The sequence below is a fragment of the Alligator mississippiensis genome, chromosome 4 (genome assembly GCF_030867095.1).
Source record: "Alligator mississippiensis isolate rAllMis1 chromosome 4, rAllMis1, whole genome shotgun sequence".
Lineage (NCBI taxonomy): Eukaryota > Metazoa > Chordata > Crocodylia > Alligatoridae > Alligator > Alligator mississippiensis.
Window position 1 is genome coordinate 134465167 of NC_081827.1, and position 24403 is coordinate 134489569.

General features: G+C 45.4%; 1 protein-coding gene across 2 annotated transcripts; it reads left to right on the forward strand.

The window, feature by feature from the left end:
* Positions 1-9685: 9685 nt before the first annotated feature.
* UPK3A (uroplakin 3A) lies at positions 9686-24344 on the forward strand. Of its 2 annotated transcripts, none has more exons than XM_059726656.1 (6): positions 9686-9949; positions 10976-11089; positions 16868-17147; positions 18820-18902; positions 19541-19673; positions 22499-24344. In XM_059726656.1, exons 1-6 carry the CDS (start codon positions 9895-9897, stop codon positions 22599-22601), a joined length of 768 nt encoding a protein of 255 aa, XP_059582639.1. In that variant the 5' UTR covers positions 9686-9894; the 3' UTR covers positions 22602-24344. The 2 variants fall into 2 exon arrangements, with proteins under 2 accessions (XP_059582639.1, XP_006265401.1); XM_006265339.4 differs by having other exon boundaries at positions 9689-9949; positions 10976-11131.
* Positions 24345-24403: the final 59 nt, after the last annotated feature.

The following is a 24403-nucleotide window of genomic DNA, read 5'->3' on the forward strand; positions in this document are numbered from 1 at the left end:
TGACAACACTAGACACAGCTGCCTCCAGCGGGTAAGTCTGTTGTGGTGGCCGGAGGGGGGAGGAAAGGGGCATGGGGGTCAATGTCCCCACAGCACGGGAAGGAATGGGGCTGAAGCTGGGATAAGCTGCCCAGCCGGGAGAGGGGGCGGCTCCCTCCACTGTGCGCCACCATGTGCTGCCAATCTGGGAGCTGCTCTTCCAGTGGCTCCTCCGGCGGCTCTCACTGCCAGTCTGGGAGGGCATGGGAGTGGGTGTGTGCCCCAGATCTGCACAGGGTGGGTTGGGCTAGGCTGCACTCTGGGAGGTTAGCCCCAACTGTCCACTGCTAGGGTGTGCTCCAAGGGGCGGGTGAAGCCAAGGCTGTACTCTGGGTGGCTAGTCCCAGCCACAGCCCAGAGCGCAGCCCTGGCTCCGCCCATCCCGCAGAGTGCAGTGGGGCATGAGGCATGGGGGGCCCACCCTAAAATTCCCCATAGCCCCTGCGGCTGGCCCTGCCCTGATCTGCCCTGCCCCCATACCCCACCGCTGCTCGCCCAGCCGAGGTGGGGCGGGGCAAAGCCACGGCTTGTCCGGGAGGCATGGGGAGGCTGGAGTGGTTTCTGCCACTGCGCGCTGCTTGTCTGAGGCAGCGCACTGGCACCATCCCTCGCCTCCCTGCTCCAGCTGGGCGAGCAGCGGGAGGGCATAGCCCCCGCTCTTAGCACCTTCTACTGCCCATCCAGAGCACAGCCCAGCCCAGCCCAGCCCGCCCCGCACAGATCTGGGGGCACATGCCTGCTCCCATGCCCTCATGGACCAGTGGCAAGAGCCGCTGGGGAAGCCACTAAGGGAGCAGCTCCCGGACTGGCTATGCATGGTGGCATGCAGTAGCAGGAGCCCCACCTCCCCAAGTCCTGCGTCCCCTGGCCTGGCTGGGCAGCTTGTCTCAGCCCCAGCCCCAATCCCTCCCTTGCTGTGGGGGTGTTGATCTGCCCCCCCCCCACACCCCTTTCCTACCCCCCTCCACCCACCACAAGAGACTTATCAGCTGGAGGCAGCTCTGTCCAGCGTCATGGAGAACTGCTGCCTGTATAGTCTATGACCAAATCTCTGAATCAGTGCCAAACCTCCAGATCCAAATTGGCCGAATCAAATCAGGACAGTGATTCAAATCACTGAATTGAATCACTGTCCCTCCAAATTGGCCAAACCCAAAGCAAATACTTCCTGCTTCACACGGGCCTAATAGTTATGTGTCCTTATCCAACATATGCATTATCCCAACGGTAACAATGTAATGTACTGCCACAGTTCAGTTTATGAAGGGCTTGAACCTTATAAATGTCAAGTTAAATCATAGACTACCACATATGCAGACTGAATGGATTACATTAGTGAATGTAAGAGCAGAATTCTACTCCCCAAGGAACCCATGTTTTGTTCATCTCTTGGCAGTAGTATAACTAAGTCAGGGCACAAAAATAGGAGCCGCTGCCACTAGTCTCCCAGCTACCATGTCACTATGTGCAGCCCACCTGTAGCCATTGTGTCACACACCACTACTGCCCTGGGCACAAAATTGTCCACATACACCTCTGTTTCTTGGTATATTTCCCTGCTATGATAGACCTAGGACAACCCCCAGCATGATAGTGTTAGTGAGAAAGTGCTGTACGTTGATCCCACAGGGAGGTACTCCTGAAAGAGACAACTTTTTAATGTTGCTCATAGAGTGACAAGTAACTTAGTACTAGATTGGAAGAGTGCCAATCTAAGGGGAACCCATTGTTTTCATTTGGGTTAAAAATTAAGCAAGAGGTCTTTTTGCTACAGAGTAGACATTTTAAAACTGCATAGAAAAAACTTACCAAGAGATGAAGCAGGTTGAAGTTTAAAAATCCTTGTTTGAGGTTTGTTTACAACTGTAAGAAATTAATTTTTCTACAGGACCAAATTCTCAAACAAGTGGAAATTTCCCCCAGACATGAGCAATATGCTGCAATACTGACTTTTGTTTTGTACTGTCCTGACTAGCAACAGACATGCTTTCAGTCCTCACTCTGGGGGCTGCTCCTGCTTCCTGCTTATTCTACATCAATTAGATAAGAAGGGCATGTGCTGATCTCCATCAGAGCACCCCTTTACAACTGTTGTAATTGAGGGCCTCAGAAGGGGTATCTCTGTGGGCATTTCCTCTGGAAAACTAAGATCTGAATGAGGAGCCAGTATCCAAACTGTGAGCACTTTTGAACACAAGTTACATTTTTTGCATGATCAGGCCCCTGAAAGCACTCTACAAACATGACGTAACACATGTACACAGTTGCAAAGTGCTTTTAAAATGGCTGATTGCATGAAAAATTAACCCTCCTCAAATGAGGTATTAGAAGAAGGTGCTTTAAAGCAGAGCACCTTAGGGAACTTGTGTTCCCTTCAGGGTTAATTTTTTGCTGGGAGGCGAGGCTGTCAGCCCAGGAGGGAGAAGGAAGGGGAGGGAGCAGCACTGAGCTGTTGGCTGGGCTTGGCCTAGCTATAGCTGGAGTTGGGGTTCAGGGTGGAATGGAGCCCCCTCACTTCATGGGCCCCATGCAGTCCCCTCAACTCAAGTACCTCAGGGGAGAGCTCTAACTCATGGCGTTTTGTGTAAAGTGCCATGAAACAGCAGGCCCCCTAAACATCTGTAGGCACCCTGTATTCCACCTACTTTTTTTTTCTGGTTGGTGCCTTTGACCAACATCCTTCCAGACTATAGCCCATGGTAATTATTCTAATATTTTCAAATGGCTAGATCACATCAGTTAGTCACAGTTATATCATATTCTTGTTCCAGGATAGGCATTTGCTGCCCTTCAGGGCATGCTACAGGACACACATTTTATTCAACACTTTAGTCCTAATGGGGATGGGAAAGGAAAGTGTTGAAGAAAGGTTCTAAATCAGTGATTCTCAACCCAAGTGCCACAGCAACTGGGCTGCCTTGAGATCTTTCAGGGGTGGTGTTGGATGCCACACAACGTTAGTGCTGTTAGGTGTGCAAACATGATTAACAAGATAAACCAAAGAGTTCAAATAGAAATCCATACTTGTGGTCTTTCTGAGTTTTTTGCAACAGAAAACCTGCTCTATTATTTTTCTGTAGTCAAAAAAAGTGAAAACTAAGCATTGGCATTTTCTGAGGGGGACTGCGAATCTACCCAGGGGTATCTCAAATCTAAGAAGGTCAAAAACCACTGTTATAAATGTTCTTTCCCCCCCTATCTTTTGTATGGGGGCAGAAGAGATCCTCAGCTGGTATAAACTGACTTCACAGGTTTCAATACCATTTTACACAGCTGAAGTTTTGGCTCAAAACTATGTCTTTTCTAACAGTGATCTTCCTCCATCATGCATGCACGTCATTTTTTACAGTTGAACTCATACTAAGGTATACTGGAAGTATAATACTCTGCTGGCAGTATAGCAAAGAGAAATGTTAAAAAACCTGAAAAAGTCCATGTTGGGTTAATTTTTCAATGAAAATGCAAAATTTGGGAAACTTCCATTAGCGGTAGTCATAATTTATTTTATTTTTCCCAGAAATATTGAATTTATTTAAAAAGTAAATTACAAAGACAAAAATTACATGAACTTTCCAAAAAAAAGCAAAAGCAAATATAAATGAAAATAATACAGGGGGGAGGGTTTCACCACTGTATTACACCATTTTATACTAGTCTGACTCCAGTTGAATTTAGTAAATGAATTAGCCAATAGGCCTCTTTCTGATGGCATTCACACTGATATAAAGTAGCATTAGCTCCACCCGTGTCCAGTAGCATCACATTGGGCATGTCTACACATTCATTAATATGCTTTACTGTCTACATGTTCCTTAATGTGCTTTTGTTACTGTGCATTAAATTAGTACCTCTAATGTGAAGTACTAAATAAATGTGCATTAGGCTGCCCTAATGTGCAGTAACAAAAAAGCACACTTTTTAGTGACACTTAATGCACTGTAGCCTGTTTTTATCCCTTGTTACTGTACAATAGTGTATTAGCACAGTTTTTGATGTGACACTTTAATGTACAGTAAAATAAACTACTGTGCATTAAAGTGCATGTGTAGATGTGCCGACTGGTGCTAAGCTGGTTCCATGAGAGATAAAACAAGTACTTGCTCCCTCTTGCAGTGAAATGGTTAATCTTCAGATGGAGCAATTCAGATTTAAAAGCAAAATCTTTGGAAGGCAAAAGCACTTCCTTTGACCTTTGCAAAGAACTCCATTGCAGTGAAACTTTAACTATTTTAAGGGATGATATGTCATTAGGATTCTGCATATGGACTTAGATTCCAGAGCATTTAAGCCCTACCAGTGCTACCAGAGAGCTAAATAGTAATAAAGTTTGAGTAAAAGCTTTCCTGGGTAAAATTAAGTCACAGAGGCTATCTCCCCTACTGGGGTCTCCTGGGGGTTAGTCACCTGGGGAGAGAGCTGCATTAGTAGTCACTCGGGGAGAGGGCTGCGTTTTCTGCTGGTCATAGAGCAGGTCACTGCATTGACTCAGGATATGCTGGTGGCAGTGTAAGAGTGACATAGTAGCCATGATGGTCCAGAAATTATGCAAGAGGCAAGAATTTCTTAGGGTGATATCTCTTATTGGATCAATTGTGCAGTAGAGTTAGACAAACTATAAATTGCAAGACATTTTTCATCAAGTCACCTGACAAAAGCTTGTCTAACTCTACTACACAGGTGGTCCAATAGAAAATGTCACCCTAAGAAATCTTTGCCTCTCAGAGTATGCTGTCAGAGAGAGGGCAGGTGGGGAAGGGGTCACTGGTATCCATTCTTGCATAGATTCAAAGACTTAAACCTTATGCCAAGGCAGCATAGCCTACTGGCAATTTGGAAAGGTGATTACCATCCTGTTCCATACTTGTTGGCCCCACTTAAAAAGGGTTTTATAAACAATGTGGGTCATCTTCACAGCACTTTGCAACCACTGGACCTGATTCTTCTCATTCTTCTTACCATGGGCAGATCCAGGAATTTGAAAAGGGGATGCCATCAGTGCCACAGAGAAGGCTGCAGTTCCACCCTGCTACAGATGATACCAAGGCAGCAGCTGCCAGGGACTTTTTGGAGTCCCTGAAGCAGGTGAGACTCTTCTCCACAGCTCTGAGCAGCCTCTCCCTTCAATGCAGGCACCTCTCCTCCCATTGTCCCCTCACCCTCTCCAGCAGGGGTTGCCTAGGGGTTGCCTCTGGGTGAAACAAAGGGGGACCCACCCACTACCATTACAGTCCCCAGCTGACCTGGTGGCAGGGTAGCCCCAGGACTACTCCAGCCCCTGGCTTCTGGAAATGGTAGAAGGGGATCACAGCCTGGCCAGGGACAGTAGCAGCAGGGGGCAATTCCCTGTCCAGTGCTTGCTCAAGCACTCTGGGGGACTGGAAGCCTGGTGCTGCTACTGCCTCCTGCTGACAGGGTGCAGGACACCTCCTGCACCACTCCAGCTTGAGGAATTGCCCACTGACACCACCATCCCCAACCCTGCCTGGCACAGTGCACAGCTGCTTCCTGCAGCTGAAGTCCCCTGGACCCAGGGCTAGGGATGGTATGTCAGTGGGCAATCCCTCCACTTCCAGGCATTCCTGTTCTCTGCCAAACCCCACCCCCCCAGGTGCCTGAGAACAGGTGCTATCAGGGGGGATTGCTCATTGATGCTGCCCTCCCCAGCCCTGCCCAGCACCCTGTGCAGCTGCTCACTGCAGCTAGAAACCCCAAACCTTGGGAGACATGCAGTGGAGGGGGAAGGAGCAAGCCTGTCTTAATGGCTTTGAACAAAAAAAATGGAAGATTAGGAAGGTTACACAAATTTAAATTCTGACTCCTCATCCCAGGAATCTGTCTTCCCTAGCACAACAAAGGGATTTTTCATTTTTCAACCTATAATATCTGCTCCCTATTTCCAGTTTTTCATAGTTTTGTAACAACTGTTCAGATTTTACTGTGTTGATGAGGTCTCTTAGGTGAATCCTGTAGTGAAAAATATGTGAAGCCAGATCTTTTGTTGCCATAAACTGACTTCATTGGAGCTATGATAGGTCACCGTTGCTGATGGTCTGGCCTTTGGTTTCCATGTAAAAGTCTTTCTTTTTCTTGTATTCCTATTATCTGCTTTTTAAGTTAAGGTTTGCACAAAATCAATTGATGTCAGATGATAAGTACAAGTTTCTCTGTGAAAAGCTGTATCTTGTACTTTCTTATGGTAACGTGAAACGGTTTTAACTTAGAGAGATCAATGGCTCAGTGGGCCATGTTGCTCAGATGTGCACACAAATGGGATGTAGTCTGCACAAAATCTGTGCACTGAATGCAAGAGCAAAGTGTGGCTTGATTGCCTCCAGAACACCGTTTTACTTTTCCCCAGATTCCAGGGAAAGCTCTTCATTGGGTTCAGGACCTCTGCATGGTAAGGAAATGGACTAGAGAGACAAAGAACCTGAGAAGAAATTAATGCATCTTGAGGCGATATTACCTTTCCATAGATTTTAAGGCCAGAACAAATCATTAAGATCAGTTGATCTGATCTGTATAATGCAAGCTATTAAATTTCACTAGGTCATTCCTGCAATGGGCCAAATACCTGTGGAGATCTCTCTACATTATGGAATTCCACATAAGAAGTCCCAGAAGCCACAGTGAATGAGGAATCATGCTTCCTGGAAGTTAAATTAATATGCAAAAGACTTAGATTTCTTAAGAAGTGAACCTCATGTCCTAATAGAGCATTCTGGGAAAACTCTGAGAGGGAAATCTTGTAGAAGGTACTTTGGGTCTTGGTACAATAGGAAGGTTTACTCATGAAAGCAAGCAGCGTCATACTTGGAATCTTGCCCTGTGTAGTGATGCTGTGAATTAGCTCAATAGCCACTAGCAGTTGCTACTGAAAGTCACTCATTATCATTGTAGGAGCATAGCAGGTGCTATTATGGTCCAAACCAATGGCTCAGGAACCTGTCTCCAACAGTCTTGAAAACCAGATGTTTCATGGGAAGATGAAAGACTCCTGATAATTGGGCAATTATAACATTTTAGGTGAGTGCTCAAGAGAATCTCTAAAATGAGTTGGTGAGTTCAGTCCAGTTCCCAATGGACAAACATCCATGTCACAAAAACCCTGTGACAACTGATTTCCTTGGAAATAGTTTTGGCTTAGAGAACAATGACTAACTGAGACACAGACTGGTACTCTCAGTCAGGACGGAAGTACACTGACTGGGGAAGTAACAGACTAGAGGGAAGCCTTCACTGCTGCTATCCATGTTGTACCAGGCCTATGGCTAAATAGAGGGTTTCACTTTTCAGTTATGACACCTGGCACTTTTAAGAAATGCCTTTAAAAGGTATTGCAATGTCCAACAGAATTGGTCAGAGGGCAGGGTAGATTTGTGCCTTTATGGACTAACTGAATAAGGTATAGAGAGAGATAGCACAAATGGACTTAGTATATAATTCATTCATAATTTGATACCATTTATAAAAGCACTGAAGAGAAAAGGTCATTTTACATAATTTCTATATTCTGCTGAGTTCCCAAATGTGGCAATTTAAGGTTCCTTTGGAAGTAAATATGAACACCCTATACATCATTTCCTTTCTGAGCCTCCTCTCCAGATAGGTGCAAAGCTTTTATGAAGCATTTTGACTCTTCCCTCTCACTTTCCTCACAGATCCAGACTACATCCAATTCTGCCAGTTGTTAACTGTTAACAGTTCACCACATGACAGTTCCCAGATCCAGCCCATCCTCCCATCCAGGTCTCCTGGGTCTCACATTGGAACCACACCCACATCTACCAGGAGGGACAAAGGCAAATGTCCCCTAATAATAGCTATGTAAAAGGCTAGGGAGGCTACTTGACACATTTTAAAATGGATGGCATGCTTTATCCCTGTCTCTTGCCTTTGATTTAGATTACATTTTGGATGGCCTCACCGTGTCAGTGAAAATGGAATCTGACCCTCTCTGGTGGCAGAGATGAGGCAGAGAGAGATCTGATCATTATTACTGTATTTTTCTACTTGTATTTGGAATTCATTGAACTGAACCCCCCCACAACCATTTTCAAGTAATACAACCTGAACAATGCTCTTGTGAATGGCTGGTCCACTTCACTGGCAGACAGGATGACCTTATGCCAAACCAATTTGCTGAATAAATAAATCTGCCTGTGTATTGACTAAGACACTGATCCTGTAAACTCTCAGGTGCTTAACTGTTCTTAGGTGTCCCACTGCACTACTCATCTTAGCAAAATTAAGCAGAGGGTAAATGTTTGTAGGGTGGGGGCTAAAAATAGATTCCACAGTCCTCACACAGGCAAAAGTCCCATTGACAGCAGTGGGAGTTCTGCCTGCCTGTCTGTGGGATCATTTTAAACCAGTTGTATATTTTAAAACTGAAATTATTAGGAAGACTTTTTTCTGGGTCTTCACTTGTTGATATTTGGTCTACTTTTTTTTCTTACCTGTCTTTTTAAGGGGGACTAGGAGGCTATGTTTCTGAGGTGTTAAAATATAGAAAAGCTGAATGTACTAAAGTATACTGCATGTTCATTTGGCAATGAGAGATGACATGTAGGATTTTTTCATATTTTCCCCAATACCCTAATATTTTTGTTTGGAACTTTTGCAGGTAATGTGTCTATCTCTGCACCCCACAGTCAGGCAAAATTCTCCTTGATTCCACTGGGAGTTTCATGTGACCATAGACTTGAAAATCACTTGTAACAGGAATAGTTTTCAAAAACAAAGTACTTGATTGACTGAAAGAGGAAGAGACCCAGGGGAAGAAGCCACATTATTATAATTTAATTACTGAGTTTAGGGGCATCTAATGATATCTAAATCTAATCTAAATCTAAAATCTAGGGAAAGAACTGAAACTGGATCAAAATGATGGTGGTGTAAGACTGGAGTAGTTGCAATGTTCCAAGCATGATTGGCCTATTCATTCTCAGAAATCTCTCTGTTTATGCATTTATTTTAAAGGTGTCAGATGGTTGATTTGCTATATCTTTTAAAATCTGGCATTATTCCCTCTGTCATCAAGATACATGACCAGTATACATCAATGCAGGATGAGGAAGGCACAATAATTCAATGTAACAGGGCTGAACCTTTTCTCTTCATCAGTATGATTTTACTGCCTTCCATTTGTTTTCCCTTGATTTTCACCTGAATTACAGACATCTGAATCAGGTCCATTCTGTTTTAATAGGAGGTGACCCCAGAAAGCAAAATTCAGAGCTGGAACTGGATTTTGACCCCCACACTTAGGGCTGTACAAGTTTGGACAAGTGTTAATTTCAAAATTTAGATCAGATTCAGAATTCAAATATTCATACTCTCCCTTTTTGATTTGGGACCTTTATTTTTTTCCCTTTTACCAATCCTCTCAATGCTCTTTCCCATTAGATGTGTGTGGGAAGCTGTAAGGCAGAATCAAAGCAATTCTTTGTTAGCACAGATCAAAAGAAACCTAACACAGCTGTGCTTGTGAGAACCTGTATTGAGCCTGTTCTATGATGTTGGGTGGAGACAGGCTTTCTATGCCCTTCCTTACCTGCAGCCTGGGAGTAGCTGAGGGAGGGATTGTGTGTTGGGGAGAGGGGGGGTGCAGAGAGGAGAGCGTGTAAATAGGCTGCATGAGGGAGTGGAAAAGGAGCTGCTGTCTGGCTAGAAGGATAGGCTAGCTAGGTAATTTTGGTGCAGAGCTGCAGCTGGGGTGGAGGTGGAAAGGAAGGGGTGTTTATTGACGAGGAAGTAGGTGGTTGCACTAGTGAACCTGAGTCTTTTTTAGGCTTGGGGGCAGGAGTTGCCCTCCAGCATTGTTTTTCTGGCAATTCTCTTCAGTGCCTGAGCATGTGGAGCTGTTGGCTTGTACCAGCTTTTTGCTGGCTGGTGCACCTGTGTGTAGGTAAGGAGTATCTGTCTGTGATCTTCTTCCATCTCCTGTTCTTTACCCTTTCTAATCCTCAATGCCAAAAAAAATATTTAAGAGAAATTTATTTTTTCCTTTGGAGGTTCAGGTGTCTTCCTCTTCCCTCACCCTCTTCTAATATTAGAGGAGTAGGAGTGACAGCACTGTACTTAAAAGATTACTGCAAGCTCCCAGTGATGAAGTGAGCTGTGTCTGCTGGCCCAGTTCTAGGGAGCATTGGTGGAGCTGTAGGATCTCACCCCTGAGCATTTGCTCCTGCAGCAATCCTTGTTTATGCTTCATGACAGGTTCAGATCAATCTATACCCTCTCTTTAAGCTATTGTTACTACTTGCCTTCTCTGGTGTTCCTCCAGGAGAGGCAGAGAATGACTATACCCTCTACAGAGCTTCCTAGTTGCACTTGAGATGGTATCAGAGCTGTCCTGGAGAAACTTACACCATCCAGGGGTTCAAAAATGTTTGTGCTTTGCTGCTGATCACCCACAGGAGGGTGAGAAAGGGAGGAACTTTAGTTCAGAAGTGTTCCCAGAAAAAGAATGCTCCAACTTAGCTGCTTGGGCTCTCCTGATAAAAGGGATTTCCTTGGGACTAAACTCAGTGGGAGTGCATTAGCTTTGGGTGTAGGTTCCTTGAGCAGGGTTTCTTGGGTCCAGAAGAAAGAGCCTTCCCTAGACATCATATTTGGGACACTCATTTTTCCCCATGTACAAAGGGAAGAACCAGAACTTGAACTGGGATGCCCTGACTAGGAGACGCCCCCTGGTGTGGGAGGTCAGGAGCCTTGCCCTTTTGCCCCAAGCCCTGTCCATGTTTTCTCTTGATACAGAATGGGTAAACTTCAGAACTCTTAAGTTTTACATGCCAAGAAAACTGTTTCTTTCCAAGTTTTATTCCAAACCCTCCTTCCCTTTTTTGAGTATGTTTTAATAATAAAAATTGATGGTGGCCATAGTAGAAAAAGAGTTAACCAAGTGTTTCCATTTCTGACCTATCCTCTCCAGCTCAGAGTCTGAGGCCACAGATTGCAAGCCCCCAGCTGGCTACAAACAATCCCACCTTTACTACAATTGCTTTAGAAAAACCTTTTTGTGTATTTGATGGCTCACTGTCCCCAGGTAAATCCTATGAAGTATATCTGTATGCAATGATGGATTCTAGTAAGTATCTTATTTTATTTTCACAACTCTTTCTTTGTCTAACCCCTCCTTTACCCATTTGAGAGAGCTATGTGATGGGTGCTCAAATGTAATTCTTCAAGAACTTGAGGAATGCTAAAGGATGGGGTGTGGTGGCAAGGTCAACTTGTAACTAAGACTAGTTTAAGTTAATACATGTTTATTAGGAGTGGTAAACCTCTCCTTTGGACTCAACAAGCTGAGGGTCTGGTACCAATTCTTTACTTGGTATCACATTTGCCAACATCTGGGTTGGCAATAGCTTGTTGGCCAATGTAAACCTGGACCAGTCGTGTTCTGCATAGTTTCTGTGTCAGCTTCTCCCGTGTGCTCAGCAATATCAAATGGGTGTCATCTGCAGAGAACACTTGCACAAGAGGGAAACAATTCTTTTAGATGAGCCTGGTAGAGGACTGGATTGCTACTACAGTACTAGCTGCCCTGCTGTTAGACTGTAGACTCCAGGGGTATTTAGCAACACTTAGCAAATATTCAAGTTTGTTGGAACTCTATTTGAGTATAAACAAAAAAGCCTGTAAAATGTTGGCTGTGCATCTCCAAGTAAGATTAAATTAGTTTACATGATTGTTTCATAACTCCTAAAACAGTATTAAAGCAACCAATAGGTCTTTCTCCTCTGAAGGGAGACAGGGCTTTTCTATACTTTGTCAGTGTCTGGTCTTGAGGAAAACTGAGCCTATCCAAGTCTGCGTTCAAGAGCCAGAAATTTTGCTGGTGAAGTTGCTCTGTGACCTTAAACACTCTAGTATGGACAAGCCCATCAGGTCTGTCACTTAATTCCCTCCTCCTTCCCCCTGACAGCCATCCTATCTTACAGACAAGGTGGAGCTCTTCTTTTTGCTACATGACTATCACTCAGTAATTTAAAGATGAGCCTGAAACATGTTATGTTCTCCCAGTAAGCACTGGAAATGAAAGCTTGGACTGTGGCTAGCCTGGCTACAGGATGCTAATAACAAAGGAAATAGAATGACCAGACACCTCTCCTACGGGAGGCTCCTGCCTTGGGCTGTGGGAAACTTGCCATGGCTAGCAAGAGCTGCAGTCAAAGGCTTTACTGTCCTGAGCATTGTGGGGTTCTTTTTTTTTTAAAGAAGCAACTGTTATATTGGCTATAATACATGGACAAACTAAAACGTTCTGTTGGGTGTTTGGCTTGTCTCAAAAATGTGCTGCCTTGACTGCTACTTTCCATGAAGTGCCTTGGATGTTGTCCCTTCTGCCTACAGCAGAGTGGAACTATTCATACATTTTGTTTAAATGGTGTCTGCTATAAAAAGACTGCTTGGAAGAAATATCCACTAGTTAAATGATGGCAAAGAGGCATTTTTTCAACACTTGTCTTTGCTTTTTGCCTTAAAAAAATGTCATGTTGGCTCATCTTTAGAGGTGTGCTAAAGTGATGGGACCAGGTTTTATTTGCCAAGGATTTAAATTCCTCAAAACTTGATGGATGGTTAAACTGTCTGCAGTGTCTGACTGATTCCCTGCTTTTCAGGGAATACTTCTGCATATAATGCTGATGGCCCTTGAAATATCTGAGGAAATAAAAACCTGTTTGGTAACTTGGACAATGCTACAGTGTTGCTATAATGTCTGCATAGCAATTGCTGTGGGGTTGCCAGGGGTTATTTAGAGTGATGGTGCTCAAACTTTTTTTGTACAAGGACACATTTTGTGAAGACAAGTAGCCACTGCTGACCCAGTGCCCCTCACTTCCAACCTACTGCACCCTGCCCCCAGGCTCCAGCCCCCCCCAATGTGTGGGGCAGGGGGTGGGGGAGGAACTCTGCCAGCATGCAAGGGAAAACCCATGGTTTCCCCATGTTTTTCTCCTTTTAACGGAGAACCCATTTCTAAAGTTTTTGTGACCCTTTCATATATTCTTGCAACCTACTTTTGGGTTGCAACCCATGGGTTGAGGAATGCTGGTTTAGAGGGTGAGCTTATGCTGCTTAATGCAGATGTCAGTGCTTAAAATTATTCTGCACTGAGAGGGGAGACCAAAGAATCAAACAAGGTGTGTGTGTGTGTGTGTGTGTGGGGGGGTGTTGTTTGACTGTGGATATTCTTGGGGGTGCGGAAGTGGGGGGCAATAGACTGGGAAACAAAGACGCAGAGAACCATGGAAACTAAACCAATAGCTTGAGTTTCTCTACTATGTATATAGGTTAGTATCAAGTATTCTGTTGGGTGCATGCATTACACATATCAAAAAACTTTGCCTGACTTGCCTCTGTGCTCATTCCTGTTGCTTAATGACCCTGGCTAAAAACCAGGGCTTCTAGTTTGGAAGGAAGATTTATTTTCTTTGCTTCCATCACCCACAAATCTGATTTGAACTTAGAGGGGCAGAAATCTTAGAGGGTCAGTCTCACCTCCATCCTTGGTAAAGTCTTTGAAAAAATTATCAAGGCTCACATTTGTGAGAGCCCGGCAGGGCAAATTATGCTGAGGGGAAACCAGCATGGGTTTGTGGCGGGCAGATCGTGCCTGACCAACCTAGTCTCTTTCTATGACCAGGTTACGAAACGCCTGGACACAGGAGGAGGGGTGGATGTCGTATACTTAGACTTCAGGAAGGCCTTCGATACGGTATCCCACCCCATACTGGTGAACAAGTTAAGAGGCTGTGATGTGGATGACTGCACAGTCCGGTGGGTGGCAAATTGGCTAGAGGGTCGCGCCCAAAGAGTCGTGGTGGATGGGTCGGTCTCGACCTGGAAGGGTGTGGGCAGTGGGGTCCCGCAGGGTTCGGTCCTTGGACCGATACTCTTTAATGTCTTCATCAGCGACTTGGACGAGGAAGTCAAATGTACTCTGTCCAAGTTTGCAGATGACACAAAGCTATGGGGAGAAGTGGACATGCTGGAGGGCAGGGAACAGCTGCAGGCAGACCTGGATAGGTTGCACAAGTGGGCAGAAAACAACAGGATGCAGTTCAACAAGGAGAAATGCAAAGTGCTGCACCTAAGGAGGAAAAATGTCCAGCACACCTACAGCCTAGGGAATGACCTGCTGGGTGGCACAGAGGTGGAAAGGGATCTTGGAGTCGGCAGTGTGACGAAGCCATCAGAAAAGCCAATGGCACTTTATCGTGCATCAGCAGATGCATGACGAATAGGTCCAGGGAGGTGATACTTCCCCTCTATAGGGTGTTGGTCAGACCGCAGTTGGAGTACTGCGTGCAATTCTGGGCGCCACACTTCAAGAAGGATGCGGATAACCTGGAGAGGGTCCAGAGAAGGGCCACTCGTATGGTCAAGGGCCTGCAGACCAAGCCCTACGAGGAGAGACTAGAGAAACTGGACCTTTTCAGCCTCCGCAAGAGAAGGTTGAGAGGCGACCTTGTGGCTGCCTATAAGTTCATCACGGGGGCACAGAAGGGAATTGGTGAGTATTTATTCACCAAGGCGCCCCCGGGGGTTACAAGAAACAATGGCCACAAGCTAGCAGAGAGCAGATTTAGACTGGACATTAGGAAGAACTTCTTCACAGTTCGAGTGGCCAAGGTCTGGAACGGGCTCCCAAGGGAGGTGGTGCTCTCCCCTACCCTGGGGGTCTTCAAGAGGAGGTTAGACGAGTATCTAGCTGGGGTCATCTAGACCCAGCACTCTTTCCTGCTTATGCAGGGGGTCGGACTTGATGATCTATTGAGGTCCCTTCCGACCCTAACATCTATGAATCTATGAAAATCCATGAACTGAAAATTCCAAGATCTTCATTTGGGAAGTCTAACTAGATGTTGCCAAAACTGAATGGCATCCCAGACCCAGAAGCTGCTCGATGAAACTGATGTTCCTGTGAACCATAGTGTGGAAAGAATATTTGTTTTACTGAGTGACCACAGAAGCTTTCATGCAATCCTAGACCCAAGTCCATCTCCAGGGTTTCCCTCTGCAGCTGTTCTGAGTGTATGCTAAAGACAACTCTGGCTGTCTAAACTGGTGGTGTTTCCAGGCTTGGAGCATTTGGGTGGTCATGGTGTGTACTTGGGGATGGTCCCATCCAGGACCTGCTGCTGGAGTGTAGATGTGCCTTGAAGCTCAATCTTGGCTCTATTACATTTGGGGCTTTTGTCTCCTTTTAAGGCAGAGAATATTCTTGCGATTCAACCCTCAGAGCCATATTCAAATTTCCAGTTTTGGTGTAGAACTGACCGTTCCTCTTGCTTTCCTAACTTAGGCTCCAATCCCCTCCATAGCACTAGCCTGAAGGACTGCTGTATAAATGTTCAGTGGGAGAAGGAATAAGAGCAAGGGAGCAGAACCATAACATGGTTCTGAAACTCCCAGGCCAGGTACAGATATTAAAAAGCCCAAGGTAGAATTGATCCAAGTAACACTGTTTCCTATAAGTGGCATAGGTTAGATTGGTAGTGAACAGAACACACGTTTGCCCTTTGCAGGAGTGTGAGGAGCGGGGCATGCACATGCTGCCTGTACTGGCCAAGGCCAGCAGGTTGGAGGCACTCCTGCAGGCCCCATGGGCTTGGGCTGCTGGAGATGGCCAAGTGCCTGAGCCACTCCTGATTGCTTGCTGGGAATGGGCAAGAATTTTTCCCCCCCTTCCCACTGCTGCATCCTCTGTCAGCTGCAGGCAGGCAGGGGGAGGGAGGAATGCTTGCCCATACCTGGCAGCCAAGTCCAGCTCTGAGGCTGCGCCGGCCTTTGGAAGTTCTTTTGGGCTCCACATCAAGTCTGTGTATACTGTGGGGTGCTTTGTGCCAGGGTTTGTGCAGGGACACGGACACCTTTCCTCTCCCACCACACATGCCTATGGCTGACAGCTGGCCAGAGGCAGGAGGAAGGGCTGTCGAAAGGAATTGTGCTGACTTGACTTTGACAGCCCAGAGACAGGGCCCACTGAGCACTTACTTGGAGCAGCTGAGCACAGTATGAAAGCTAGTATGCCTCCCTGAAAGGCAGGCTTAGCAGGAGGTTGCAAAAGAGCTTGGGATGCTGGTAGACAGCAACCTAATGTGAATTGATAGGGGATCTGGTACAGAAGTTTGATTCACTGGTCTAACTAGATCAATTGAAGTTTGGGTTCATGTTGATCCAGGTCTATCTTAGACTGGGTTCTGCCATTTTTTTTTTTTATTTATTTATTTATTTATTTATTTTTTAAACCAGTCTACATGTGCCAAACTTCTGTTCTGTTGTGGGCATAGATTATTTTTTTGGGTTTTTTGGGGTGTCTTTTTTTCCAGTCACTTATACAGGCAAAAGTGTAATGTCTACCTGACCAGCAAATGCAGAAGAGTCACTGTTGTGAAAAGAGTTCAGCACTAATAAAGCCAGCTCCACTTCAGTCTTATTACGAGACACCCCTGTGAGAGGCAGATGCCCAATGTGTGCTCAGCCCTGCTCCTTGGTGTCATGTTAGACAGTAGAATTGCAGGTGCTCTGTATTTCCTACCTTGGGAAGGAGGAGAGATGCTGCTTACAAACACATGCTCCATTATTGGTGAGGGAATAAGTGCTGCTTATGAGTCTGCAGCTCCTTGGCATCTGCTGTGACTGATACCACTCTAGCTGAAGTACTAACTTGAGCAGGATTGAAAGAAGAGGCAAGAGCTAACTGGGTATTATTTGACATTGTCTCCCTTTCCTTGATTTGGAGAGGAATATTGTGGTCATGTTGGCAGGCAGATGGGAAGGACCTAGGATGCTTACTTATACAAATCTCTTGCAGTGAGCATGATCAGCTCAGCCGTGACTGACAACAGTAGCAAACCTCTGGACAGCACTTTCCAGGAAGTGAACGGAGGCCAGCTTGGACCTTACAAGGCAGCAGTGCTAAATGTGCCTGACTGTGCATCGCCTCCCAAACTAGCTGATATTAGAAATGTCAAAAAAGCTTCTGATGTCCTGAAACAGTACCTCTTCAGAGTGGGAGATGATGTCTCTTGTTTGTATGATCCAAACTTCCTAGGTGTCTGTAACCCACCTCTGGCTTCAGATACCACCTACAGGTATGATCTCTGGCTCTCTGGGTACATGCAGATGTTTGCTGCATCCAACTGACTATTGCATGGCTTGTTTCAAGTCCTAGATCGGTAGCAGCTTGTGCATGTTTGCCAATGTCAGGAGTCCCACCAAGAACTTGTGTTAGAGGGAGCATCAAGGGGGCTAGCAGGTCCAGGTGGTTTGCCTATCCAGGGGTGGGAGGGGTCAGGGGGCTAAAAATGGACTGGTTAGTGTTAGGGAAGGGGAATAAGAAGAGCACAGTCCCAGGCCTGTGGAGACTAGCTGGGCTTTCCCAGCTCCAGGGCTGCACTCCAAAAGTGTGCAGACATTCAGCAGATTGGGCTAACCTGTTCCTAGTCTAACTTAGTTCACCTTCTTAAGTGAATTAATTCTAGATTTGGACTGGCTTTGCTTTATTTTTGTTTGTTTTATGTTCAGGGAGGTTAAAATATGCACAGATAGGCACTTAGATGTATCTACTAGGGTTGGGTTGATCTATGTGTGCACATTAATGCAAAGCAATAAACTCAGTGCATATCACACCAGAGTTTATTGCTCCTGGGTGCCCTGTTTACATGTGTGGTTGGGACTGCAGAATGTTGAGCTAGGTCAGAGCAGCCCTGGCTGGCAGGGGGCTGTTTGGGGGGGTCGGCGTACTAGCCTGGTGCTGCTTGACCTGGTGCAACATGCTGCAGAGATGCTGACAGGGGCATGGGGTTGCTTCAGTACAGGGCTAGCATGCAGGCAGCTCTGGCACTGAAGCACCCTTGTGCCCCACGCAGCCAGGTCAACATCTACACGTACATTGCTGCACACACACAAACCCCAAAACCTAAACTCCGCAGCAGGATATTTATTTTTACAAGTACTAACCTGCTGCAGAGTTTACTGAGGCCTAATAGGGCCACACATGCAGACACCAAAACATTTTACTGAGGAGCTAATTGTGCAACTCCATAGTAAACATCTCGTGTAAGGTTGCCCAGTTTGGTCCATCTTAAATGTAATGTCTGCAAGTACCTTCTAGCAGCAGGTGGCATAGTAATACTTAGCACCAGCGCTAATTTGGTACATCAGTCCAGCATAATACTACACAAATACAATGACTTAAACTGAAAAGTGGTAAGCAGTGCTAAAGCAGCTGCACTTGTCTGTTCTAGTAGGGGGTATCTTGACTGGTGCTGATCAGAACTTTCCACTAAAAGAGACCTTTGACAAAATGCAGGGGAAGTTCCATCTCTGCCTGGATTCCTGTTAGGTCCCTGGATAGATGGCTAGTGTTCACTGTAGTTCTTGAGCACTCTACACCTGCTGTGGAGTGTAGTTTGCTTCTGAAACAACCCTGCAGTTCTGCAAGAATTCCTTGTATGGGTGCTTCCCCTCTTTTTAGAGGAAAAACATCTGAAAAAGCCTTGGGGGGGGGGGGAAGTTGGTATTCTACTCCGTTTAATGCTTTCTCTACAACCAGAAGAGCTAGGTTTTAATAGGCTATCCTGACCCTCTCCTCAAACACCTCTGGAGTAGTGAACAACGTTTGACTAACTGCCTCTGTGCATGTGTGTGTTGTCAAGCTTTTTAAATTGATTATTCAATCTAGTTATTTCCAAAAGTCTAAAATATAAAGGCTTTGCTAGATATGCTAACAAAAACTTAGCCTTTCCTATCTCTATTTTTGAGGTTTAAATACATCTTGGTAGATGAGACTTTGGGTATCATGAAAGATGAAACTCTCTGGTCTGATCCAATCAAAACCAATAGCGGTAAGTCTCCCTAAGGGTTTCTGCTCCCATTTGGGAAGGAAGCTTGCTTTAAGAACCTCTTGGTTTAATAGTCTAAAAAGTCCTTGGAGCAAAAAGCTTTAGTGGTACAGAATGCTTTGAAGCTAGTAGGAGAAGCTCCCTCCCTCCTTAGACCCTGACAACAAAGTCATAGTAAAGATATAATGGCTAGAAGTCAGGAGATCTGGCTCCTATTTCTGCCTTTTTGTTCAGTGACTAATAATAGCCAAATCACTTCATACATGGTTTTTAATGTATGGTGAGGTATAATACCAATGTTGCAGAGCTATACTTAAACTTATCTACTGAGTACTTTGACCTGAAGTATTCAAGTGCCAAGTAGCAGAGCATACAGTATTTCGAATTACTATGACTGTTGTCTGAGGTAAAGTGACTTCCAGGGTTTGTCCATACAGCAGGAGCATTCTCTGCCTCCTCACTTGTACAAGCATTTCTCAAGCACAGAAATGTGCTAATAAAGATATTTTGAGAGCTGCCTCAGAGTAAGTTGGAGATGACCGTATCAAGGCTTCCCTAGTTATATATTTGCCTGCAGCTCCTGGCCTCTTGCTGGGAGGTCACAAGTGGAGTAATACTGTTTCCATTGATCTCTCTCCTAGTTAAAAAGTCTTCAACAATTGATACCTGGCCTGGTCGAAGGAGTGGAGGGATGATTGTCATAACCTCAATCCTGAGCGTCCTTATCTTTCTCCTCCTTGCAGGACTTTTTGCCTCTGTATTCTTTGCTGTCATGTAAGTTATCACTATGCTTCCAGCCTGGGAACGTGAAATGAACAACCAAGTGCCTGAGCCTTTGAAGTAACCAGCCTTTGTGAATGTCTTAAGATGAGAGCACAGTTCTGCTCACTAGCATGATGCAAGTGCTGTTGGGGTTGTCCAAACTGGGACACTACTCTCAATACCCTTCTGTTCTGGAATTTGACCCTCCCTCCAGATGGGGAAATCCTACTTATGGTAATGGATAGTCTAAGGAAACTAGTGCAAATCTCTCCTATATACTTCATCACTTCTAAAACCTTAAAATCACCACTTGGTTGACTAAGTGTGGTATGGGCACAGCTCAATAAGGCAAAGGAGTTTCACTTGCTTGAAGTCTGTGATCCTGCCACCAGGTAGGGAGGAGAACTTCTGGGAAGGTCCTAAAGCAGCTGCATCTTCTATGGAGTAAATGCCCCTTCACACTTCACAGTGTGCCTGGACACTCCCAAGGATGGAAATGGGGTGGGGGGGGGGGAAGGGGAATGGAGGGTGTAGTGGTGTACTTGCACACTGCGGGGGCCTCCCCCCCCACCCCCACCCCAACACACACGCACCCTTTTGATTCCTGGTCCATCCAAAGCTGAAATCCAACTGCCTAGCAGTGACAGCAGCACTTCTATTGAGGCAGCAGTGAGAGAATCAGTTGAATTAATGGCTCGTTCTAATTTGTTTGAGTCCTTGTAAACCAGGGCAGGAAAAATGGTAGATCCGACCTGTGGCTGGACTCCATTTCCCAGCAGCCCCAGTGGTGATGGCTCCTGATTGCTGCTGCACTCTGCCCCACTGCCTGGGCATCCTGGCCAGTCAGCCCCACACCCACCTCTGGGGGTGGGACTGGTGTGGGGAGCGCATGTGACCAGGTGGCTGGGATGGGGCTGCAGCCAAGAGCGAGATGGGTGGACTGGGCTGAGGAGCCCTCTTGACCTTGGGGTGGTGACAGCAAGGTGCTTGGGCTGGGGAAAGCCATGATCCATTGCTCATGTACCCCTGTGATGAACATGGGTTCTGTGGACAGGGGCAAGCAGGGAGCAGATTAGGGCTCTGCCCCAGCTGCTTTCTGTCACCCCCTCAAGATCTCAGACCTGGCTGCACCTTCCTGCCTGGCCATGCACCCTGACTGCATAGCTTCTGGCTGGTTTCCATGGAGGCCCTGGGATCTTGGGGTGGTAAGAGTGCAAGAATGGGTCAGAACCATGATGCAGTCCTCACACAGCACTGGGGTTCTGCCATGGCCCCACAATGCTCGGATCTCCATGGACACGGGCAGGAGCTGCACGGGCAGGGCATGCAGCTGGGGAGGAAGCTGTGGCCAGGGTCTGGGTCTTGGGATGCTGACGGCACAGGGCCAGGGCAGAACTGCAGCCGGCTCCCTGCATGCCCCTGCCCAAGAAACCCGCACCTGTTGCAAGGGCATGCAGGCAGCAGATCATGGTTCTAGCCTGGACCTGTGCTGTCACCACCCCTAAACTCCAGGGTCTCCTCAGCCCTGTCTACCTGTCTTGCTCCCAACTGTGGTCCCATCCCAGCTGCCTGGCTGCATGCCCTGCCTGTACAGATCCCACCCCTGGTGGTGGGTACAGGGTGGATTGGTCAGGTTACCTGGGCAGTGGGGTTGGGTCTGGTAGAGGCAGCCAGAAGGAGCTGCTGCTGCTGCTGGGAAATGGAGTCCACCATGGACCAAGTCTGGCCTGCAGACCACATTTTGCTGACCCTGTTCTAAACTCTTCACTCCACAGATCCTATCAACTCTCTTTTCTTTTACATGGTCTTTTAATGGTTCCATTATTCCAGCTATCTCTACTTCCGCAATGCTGCTGTCTGCTAGCTCCTTCTAGTAACGTAGCTCCCATTTCACATCCCTGCAGACCATGTTTTAAACTACAGTTAATATTTCCATACTCCAAGTTAAAAAATAAACTTGGGTGAATGTTAGCTTAGGTGTGGAACTTGTTTTCAATGAAGAATTGAATGCACTGCCAGATGCTTTAGAAAGCACTTGTTTTATGAATCTGAAAGAGATGTACGTTTTAATTATTATGTCTTTTGAGTTATTTTGCCTACTTTGTGTGTTTAGATTACTAGATATGATGTAGCAGATTAATTCACATTCCAACATTTTCCTTTCCTTTTATCCTAAATTAAATAATATAGCTCTAGGTCCCCAAAATTGGTGAAGCTTCTAGTTGCATTTTTATCCAGGTAAAAATGTGGTTCATCCAAAAATCACACAACAACTCTTATCTCCAACCCCCCTTTATCAAAATCCTAGATCTGGACACTGGTCTTCTACTTCCTGGACAGAAGATAAGTCACTGAAGAGAATAAAGCTTACCTTGTCAAGGGCTTTCTAATACCACTTTAGTCTCCTACTAATTGGCCTCCAGGATCCTATGTGCATGTGAAAATAGCTATCAAGCCTCACGGGTCTAAAATGAGATCAGGAAAAGGAACTCAATGATCAAAATGAGAACTCTTGGGTAACTCTACCTTGTGCAACAAGAAGCTTGATGTTACTTGTACAGTCAATACTAGTATTTAAATTTTTTTAGTGTTCTGCACTCTGGGCTTTGTCTAGTATGTACAAATTACTGCAAGAATTGGATGCTGGGAGAGCAATAGGCCTTAAAAGCTAGCTATTAGGACTCCTGTGTTTATTTTATTTTAAAGCAAACAAAAAACAAAGGGGTTTTGTTTTTGGTTTTTTTAATGCTTAGTGTATGTGTCATTCCTTAATTTTGATTTGTGAGGTCATACTTGGGTTTCAGCTCTAACAAGGAATCCTTTTTCTCTAATCATAGGGAATCAGAAGACTCTGCTACTACAGAAACCAGGCACATATCTCAAACTGTCCAGCAGGTTGCACCAAGACCTCAGGCCAGCTCTGATAGAGCAGACCAGTGAGACTTCAGCTTTTGTTTGTACCAGGTTAATGCCACTGGAACACAACTGAGCAGCTACAGCTGTATTAAATTAAAGCATTGCCTCTTCTACTGAACTCTGATCCAAAGATTACTGAGCTGGAGTCTAATCACTCAAACTGAACTGCACACTTGCCACAGTCTGGACTGTATTTTGTCAGCTTCTGCAGTGGGTAACATCACTTACTTCACTAGACTGCAGTTGCAAAGAGCCTCTTGCTTTCACCCTGCCACTTGCTGCTTTTGTATCCAATGAAGGACTCAAAACTGTAGTTTTGTCCTTGGTGGTCAGGCTGGAAAGACTAGGAGTAAAGCTTTGGCCAAAGTCCTGACAACTTTCAACTTTAACTAGTATAAGCTTGGGTGGTATAGTGAACAATAATCCTTGCTGTATAGTTTTTAAACTGAACTCATGCTGTTGGTGTAAGGTCCATCTTGGATTCCTGTTAATAGAAAAGACTAATTTGTGGACATCCATTGTGAGATAACAGCACTTCCTGGTTATAACATAGTATGGGTGGAGCTAACCTTTGACCTCTTACCTAAATAGTTGACTTGGGCCTCTATGAAGAATCAAAGATTTCTAAAAACAAACAAACAACACCCCCCCCACCATACTAAAATAATAGTGCAGCAACCCCTACTGAGAGGAAGAAACAAGGGGTAATGATACCACTTAATTGGTAATAGGATGAGAGATGTACCTGTTCCCGGTAATCTTGACTCCTGCAACTTTCCCCTGAGCCTCTAAAAGCCTGACAAAAGTAGTTGTCTTTAAAGAGCAGCAACACTGGTATAGCATCTGTATGGAACACTTCCATTTGGAGCTGGGCAGCCTTGTCTTAGGTGGAAGTGTCTCAGTACCATCTTCCTAACCCTAGGCCTGCCACTGAGGGGAGCAAGCAGGCAAGGTTTATTTGGCTTGCACATCTGAAACCTGTAATTAAGCTGTGTAAATGAGTGACTTGGGAATATCCCTGTAGGCCACATTCTCTCTCTCTCTCTCTCTCTCTCTCTCTCTCGTGTGTTTTATAGAAAGCCATGTATTTTGCTGCCCAGCTAATTAGGATCTGAAGTATGGAAGTAGTGACGTTTCCCAACAATATTAGACTAACAGTTGCTTTGAAGGTAGATGGCTGGCTAACGTTCTATGCCACTAACACATTTTCTAAAAAGAGACTTACAGCAAATTTGATTGGATCCCTCAGCTAACTGCTTATCCAATACTATGAGAAGCAAACTCACCACAAGTCTGAGAGCTGTAGTGCTTTCTTCTATTGTTACATTTAAGTATGCGCTTCTTTAGGGTGAAGTTCTAGTTGAAGTCAAGTCTCCCTCCCCCTTTCCCCATGCCTCAATTTATTAGTCATGCATTTCTACTTTGAAGCCTTATCTCATGCAGTTTGTGTATAGAAGCAACTCCATTCTGCTGTAACTAAACACATATTCACAAATATGTTGCTGACACTGACACTTTGTCCTACTTTGGTATGAAAAATCTGGGTAACACTGTCTCAGTCTAGCAAACACTGATTACTTCACAGCCAACAGTGATGACCTGAATCTGTTAATCCTGCATTGCTGTAAATACATGTAAAAAAAAAAGCTGCTGGTGTGCGTGCAGTGGTCTTTTTTGTTTTGTTTGCATACTTTTCTGCCTATTTAGTAGTTAAAGAACATGTCTTAAATGGAAAACTTCAGGAAAATAAAATATTGCTGCTGAGTATTATCGTGTAACTCACTAAGGTCAAAATTATACAGATAAGGTGGGTGTAACCTAGCAAA